Raw genomic sequence first — 7,500 nt, 5'->3', positions numbered from 1 at the left:
ATTTAAATGCCCTCCCTTTGCATGAGGTTTTCTTCTGTTACAGGCGTTTCGTGCCAAGTTTGCCAAAGACACAAAGGAAACCATTACGATCGTGTGCTTCTTGAAATCAAGTTTGAAGAGTGTACCAGGCCAGTCGGACCAAATGAAGCAAACCCAATTGATAAGTTTTACCACGTGATTAACAGTTTTTTGAACGGAATGGGAGGCTCAGTTATGATTCATGCTGACCAAGATGTAAACATCGATTATTTGGACAAGAAAGTTGACTCTAAGTTGTTAAAATTGATTCCAGACAATGCTCTGTACCAAGATGTATATGAGCGGTATCTGCTGGATGCTAAACATGTTTTGTATAGAGTCCTTCCCCGAGTCAGTTCTCGACCATACAGTGTGTTCGATTTCAACACAAGGTTTTCAGTAAGCAAGGGAACCGTGCCACCAACATATGGACAGATGAATGATTTTGTCGACGATATCACTTGGAACAGACCGAAGGGACGTGACCAATTCTTAATGAACAGAGGACATCTTACGTTGATCAAAGGCCATCATGTCATGGTTACCAGGAATGTTGGAAATGCAACTGTTCCCATGAGTGAGAACATTTGTACGCAGGCTAAAGCGCTTTCTCCACCTGACCCAGAGTACTGTTGGAGACAATCAAAGCCGTACATATCGGCGTTCACCAAAATTCGAGGGGGAGGTTCTGTTTATATGGGAATACGAGAAGAAAAAACAGCGCAAGGGGATCCAACTGGAAAGCTAATTGCTGATGGTGTTTACCTCACCCTCCCAAATCAAGAGAAAATAAAAGAATTCTTCAGAAGCAAAATTGACAATGAACTCATGTGGCTTGGCACGAGTAAACATAAACAGAACGTGGTCGAGATTAGGTTTCTGCGTGTGGATGTCAATGACCGCCAACGTGTTGCAAGATGTGTTGCAAAACGTGTTGCAGGACCTGTTGCAGGTTTTTACGTTGTGGAGGTAAAAATCAACTACTACTGCGGTATATGCTTCCAAAGCCCGTCGGGCCCTCAACTGTACACAACGAGTCTGACCAATGGCAATGTAAACACTGGGATTGTGATTCCAGTGGAAGTCTGGCTTAAAAGGTTCCAATGGCACAGCGATCTACTGATAAACGGGAGACAACACTGAGCCGCTTCTACACCAGGAGCTGACCAAACATAGGCTACCCAAAACAAACGTTGAGAAGAGTGACACTGCACAACTGCAAGGACAACAAGTCGCGTAAGGCGAAATAACAACATTTAGTCAAGCTGTCGAACTCACAGAATGAAACTGAACGCACTGCTTTTTCCACCAAGACCACATACTCGTAGTTTCGTCAGTCCACCCATAGATATCCCTTGAAGTTTGAGTTAGGACTGAAGTGGTTTTCACCCTCCCTTTCTTTTATTTCTTCTTCTTTATTTTGTTATTGTTGTGCTTATCGTTTTCTACTTCTACACACATACACACACACACACACACACACACACACACACACACACACACACACACACACACACACACACACACACACACACACACACACTGACGCACACACACACACAAACACACTGACGCACACACACACTCACACAAACTCACACACACACACACTCTCTCTCTCTCTCTTTCTTTTCTTTAGCCTTCTTTTCCTCGATATTCCTTTCATTCGATATAGTACGTATTTGTTCATTTATGCAGTAGAATATAGACGTTATGTTAATCATCTATATACGGGACTGAGTGTGAGTGTACACAGATTGTAACCGATTTGTGCAGACGGTTTTTATTGCGGCAATGGCCGTTAGTGCTTTGAGCACGACTTGTTTTTGTGGGTTTTATGGGCATGGATTTGCCGTTTGATATCAGCGTCTAGGGTACGTTTTTATTGTCCTTAGTCTATGCTAAGGAGAATGAAGGAATATTTTTGTGTGTGACATAATTGCTCAGTCTTTGAGAGACAGCTTGTAATCAGATGATTTGCAGTTTGTCTGCGTTTGTATCTGCTTATGAGTGTTTGGTATATACGGATACGTTGTAAGGTTTGTCGTTTAATGACATATGTTTGTACAGCTTTTTTATGTAAGTTTTCTTAGTAGGGGAGTTGTTGCACATTTTTGAGGGAGTTTAGTTTTGGTTTGTGAGGAGGCTGACAGCAGCCTCGGGGGGCATTCACCTCGCGTCCCCTTTCTCCCGTGCTGCCAGAGCGGCATTTTCATTGGTCCTGTTAGCTGTGACGTAGGAGTAAGCCCCGTTAGCTATAAAAGACCAAAGTTTCCGGTGTCTCGGTGCTCAGACGGTTCAATCCTGCAAACAGGTTAAACGGGATGTGCCGGGCCCTGATAATTCCTGGACTCAACATCACTCAAAAGTTCAAGCTGAACCGAGGAATAAGCATATTCAGTGCAGAGCTCTTTGCCATGTACATGGCTTGCTCCCTGATCAATGACTTGCCCAGCCCTCCTCTAGGGTTCGTCATCCTGACTGATTCAAAGTCCTCCCAGTACAAGCAGAGAAGAGATGCACAATAGAAAAGAGGCAAACATTTTAGTTGACAGTGTTTTCCCTTGCATGGAATTAGGGTGCAAAAAACTGCCGATAACGTTAATAAGCACTTTTTCAGTGATTCCACTCTTTCAATTGCAATTTAGCCTATGTTGATTTATGACTTTCACGTGGATTTCAGACCTCTTCATATCACAGAAAATCAATTAAACATAATGGTTATGATTACCTGATGTCCGCTTACCTTGTTGATTAAAATATGTCATAGTTGTAATTATTACGATGACGTCATGCATGACGTAAATCTTGACAAGGTGTGTCATACAAGTTGCTTTCAAATGGGCCAGCATACTTGAACGGAGGTATGTTGTACTCGTTATATCTTATATTTGTACATGCAGTTGTGATGGAAAGAAATGTGTTTTTTTGCTATAAACGTGGTACACAACATCCTGAGTATATATTTCATCGGTACGCTACTCATATCAACAATTTCGAAATAAACAACAACGTCGCAACAATGCATGTGAACGGCTTGATCGATTTTCATTGCAAAATGTCTCCCCGCCCCCCTTTTTCACACCGTGGACCTCGACAATCTGATCCACCTCAGTTAGTACATAGCACATTTCGTGGCACGTACCCAGGTTTCCAATGGGTTGGTGGTTTTTTTTTCTCCCACAACCCCTTTACGTAATTCATCGCCAGAGCAATCAATTAATTCGAAATAGGCTGCACTTTCAACGTATATAATAATTATGATGAATTAATAAATAACCAAGAAGTTATTGGCCAGAAAAGTAAGACATTTTCTTTTTATCCCGAAAGTTGACGTATAGAGCAATCAATGGTAATGATTGTTGTACCACTTGCAAGTCTAAACTGTTGTGCATCTTCTTCTGTATTTGTTTTGCAAATAATGCTGATAGTTTTTTTTTCTACAAATGGGTTTCATGGGAGCAACCCACCACATTGTTCACTTTTTAGGTGGATCAAAAGTGCCGTACTAACTGAGGTGGATCAGATTGTCGAGGGCGGGTCCACGGTGTGCTTTTTGTTAACCCGGAAAACAGGATGTATTATTTAATAAGTGTTCAGAGAAAATTGCTACAGTAGTGGACAGATCGGCACTATTTTCTCATGTTGGCTGATGCGGTATCGCGCATAAGAGTATGTGTGTCTATGAGTGATACATAATTATAGTGGAGCGCCCAGCAAAGGTTTGGGGACGACTCTAAGGCTGTGCATTTTATATTTTGAACAAAAGTGTGTTGTACTATTGCTGCATGTTCCATTGTTACTAGCTTGAACGCATCATAGCCTTCATATTATGCATTTGATTTTGTGAATAACTACATGTGTATGCTCTTTATGCATCATCATCATCATCATCATCATCATCGTTATCATTATCATCATCATCATCATCATCATCATCATCGACATCGTTATCATTATCATCACATGTTTATTTTCCTACCCCTTTTTTTGTTGACGTTTTAATTGTTTCATTGTGTGTCTGTACGTCCCAAGGACAGATTGTAAGAAAAGGCACAATGGAAGGCCAGAGGCTGAAATCACAACTTGCCACACAGGCATAAAACCAAATCAGTATGCCAAAGCACAATGACCTCTTGACATAACAACAGTTATACAAGATCTAAGCTTAGATGTCTTAACACAGCTGTCGTTTCCAGGTGCATGTGATATAATGTACGACTATTATTTGCGACATTTTTCTTTCTTTCTGCATATGAATGTTACACTGAACCTTACAAGTTTGTGTTTCTCATCGAACATATTTTAATGGGAAGACAGGAGAGTAGATGTTTAAATACATGAATGAATACACTGTAATCTACCTTGTAAACGCCCAGTATCGAGCAAACGCCCACCCTCTACTCCCGTCAAAACTGCACTGTATTTTTTAAACGCCCACCCTCCACACATTTGGACATATGGTGACCAAAAAAATTATTTCAGTGAATAATGACAGGGTGCTGTGTTGTAGTCAGGTCGTTGATTTCGTAATTTGCCACTGCAGTCTCTGGATAGCCATGCCAAAACTTGATGGGAGACTCATTTGATATTGCAGATCTCGATCTTAGAGGCTCGATGATTTACATAGATCGAGTGAACGAAATGTTGTTTAAATAGGCTGTGATTGACATTCACCTTTCTCCCCCCCCCCCCCCCCCCCAGATGACTTTGATCAGATTGAATGAACTGACTACAGATATCTTCTTTTTTGTGTGATTTCTGTTTGACACACGCCCTGCTAAGCCGGTTAAACGAAGCAGACCAGGAGTCATCATTTTCAGTTCTTATTTAAGAATTGTGTATTCATGACGCAAAGTGATTGTTGTGGTTAGTTTGCAGATTCCACTCTGGCAAGGCACTGGCACACACGAGAACGCGTGTGTTACAGCGGAGAAAGATATCAAATTGCCTTCCTATTAAGAGTTGGTTGAGTTATCGCCAGGCACGTAACCTTGTTACAGCAAAGAAAAGAGAACGGATTTTAGAATATTATTCTGAGTTAGACGCAAAGGTTTCCGATTCAACGCAGTTTGGTACAAAAGATTGGTGGAAGTTAGTGAAATCATTCATGAAGAAGAAAGGATTATATGGTGACGAAATTCCGCCTATCTGTGACAACGGCGAAGTTTATGAACTAAGCCAAGACAAAGCTAACGCCTTTAATAACTGTTTTATTAAAAATTCCAATGTTGAAGACCCAGATGATGATGTTCCTGAAGTGCCGTTTCTTGATTGCGAATTATGTGATATTGTTTTGTCAGTTAACGAGGTAAAAGATGTAATTAAAAATCTTGATAAAAGAAAAGACATTGGTCCCGATTTGATCCACAACAGACTTCTCATTGCAGCTATAGATGTTATTTCGGAGCCACTCACCCATATGTTTAACAGAAGTTTGAGGGAAGGAGTATAGCCTAAAATTTGGAAAACTGCGAATGTTACGCCTATTTATAAGTCAGGTTCAGCGGACACTTGTAATAATTATCGTCCGATTTCCTTGTTGAGTTGCGTTGGCAAAGTTTTAGAACGATGTATTCATAGCCACCTATATCTTTTTTTGCAATCCAACAACATACTCACACCTACACAGTCAGGTTTTACACCCGGCGACTCGACGATTTGTCAACTTGTCTCTATATATAATGATGTATGTTTAAATTACGACAGCGGTTTAACAACACAGGCGGTATTTTTTGATGTGTCGAAAGCTTTTGACAAAGTCTGGCACAAAGGATTATTAGTAAAATTGGAATCGATTGGTGTTCGAGGTCGACTTTTGTCATGGTTTTGTAGTTACTTAGCAAACCGTGTTCAATTAGTTGTCGTTAAAAGGAGCTAAGTCAGAGCTAAAAGGTATACAAGCAGGCGTTCCTCAAGGTTCTGTGTTAGGCTCTTTGTTGTTTTTGATTTATATAAATGATATTGTAAATGATATTGAGTCTGTTATTAAATTGTTTGCTGATGATACTAGCATGTCACTTGCATTGAATGATCCGGTAAGACGTGCCAAAATTTTAAATACAGACCTCGATAAAATTAGTTGTTGGGCAGCACGTTGGAAAGTCACATTTAATGAAACAAAAACCAAATTGCTGAATATAAAACGTGACTTAAGCCAAATTGACCCGTTATTTTTCAATGGAATTGTTTTGGAAGACACAAAGGAACACAAGCACCTCGGTATTATTTTGCAAAATGACTGTAAATGGGACGCTCAAGTCAGAAATATTGTGAAAAAGACCACTTTGTTGATTAATTGTTTAAGGCATTATAAGTATAAGTTATGCAGAAAAAGTTTGGAAATAATGAACAAATCCTTTTTTTTTGCCACATTTTGACTATGTTCATGTATTATGGGATAGTTGTACCGATCGAAGCCCTGTCGAACACCCTGGAAAAACTACACCTTGAAGCTTTACGTATTATAATTGGCGGTGTGCGGAGAACTAGTCATGTTAAGATTTACAAAGAAAGCGGATTTTGTAGTCTAAAGGAACGCCGAAGACAACATAAATTGATCTTATATCATAAAATGGTAAATGGTAAATGTCCCCTATATTTAGTTGACCTTTTGCCACCACTAGTTTCATCCTTAAATCCTTATCACAGAAGACGACCACTTGAAAGATTTGTACCAGCTCACAGGACAGAAATCTTCCGAACATCCTTCGTTCCTTCGACTACAATTTTATGGAATGATCTGCCTGATGTGGTTAAAACCACAAACTCAATTAGCGAGTTTAAGCATTATTTACAAAGTCCTCATCATTATGTGCCAGTTTATTATTATTTTGGAAAAAGACAGGTAGAAATACAACACAGCAGAATGCGTTTAAACATGAGTAACCTTAATTCCGATTTATGCAAACGCCATTTAAAAGATAACCCACAGTGTGCGTGCGGTAACCGGAACGAAACAGCTGAACATTACTTGTTATACTGCACGTTGTTTGAAAATGCTCGTATGTCCACAATTAACTCACTGCCTGCCAATTTTAGACACGTGGAAACATTATTAAGAGGCAGCGAGCAACATTCATTTCGCATAATTACATTGATTTTCGATTCGGTCCAATCCTTTATTGCATAATCTGGTCGACTAACTTGAAGGATTAGCCCACGTACTGGTATTGTGTACCGTATGTTTGTGTGCAGGAGAACGTAAACCCGCCTCTCAGTGTTGTTGCATCAATTACATATTTAACATAAGTAATAATTATCATTGAGTTTTTGTTTTTGTTTTGCTGTTCTCTTTTGTGTGTGTGTGTGTGTGTGTGTGTGTGTGTGTGTGTGTGTGTGTGTGTGTGTGTGTGTGTGTGTGTGTGTGTGTGGTTGTTTTCTTCCATACATTCGTAACGAACTATGCTGCCCTCTCCATGAAAATGTACATTTATCTGAACTTACTTATTGCATGTCTCAGCATCGATGTTCTCGTCCCAC

At 40.0% G+C, this 7,500-nt stretch overlaps 1 protein-coding gene across 2 annotated transcripts in view; it reads left to right on the top strand.

The window, feature by feature from the left end:
• Window positions 1-5,340, top strand: part of LOC138973416 (uncharacterized) — a 16,067-nt gene extending 10,727 nt beyond the window's left edge. For both annotated transcript variants that reach the window (XM_070346136.1, XM_070346137.1), the window contains one exon: window positions 44-5,340. In XM_070346136.1, the coding sequence (XP_070202237.1) occupies window positions 44-1,161 (1,118 nt within the window). In that variant the 3' untranslated portion in view covers window positions 1,162-5,340. The remainder of the gene's footprint in view (window positions 1-43) is intronic.
• Window positions 5,341-7,500: the final 2,160 nt, after the last annotated feature.

Source organism: Littorina saxatilis, linkage group LG8 (assembly GCF_037325665.1).
Source record: "Littorina saxatilis isolate snail1 linkage group LG8, US_GU_Lsax_2.0, whole genome shotgun sequence".
Classification (NCBI taxonomy): domain Eukaryota; kingdom Metazoa; phylum Mollusca; class Gastropoda; order Littorinimorpha; family Littorinidae; genus Littorina; species Littorina saxatilis.
This window is presented reverse-complemented; position numbering and strand designations above follow the sequence as displayed.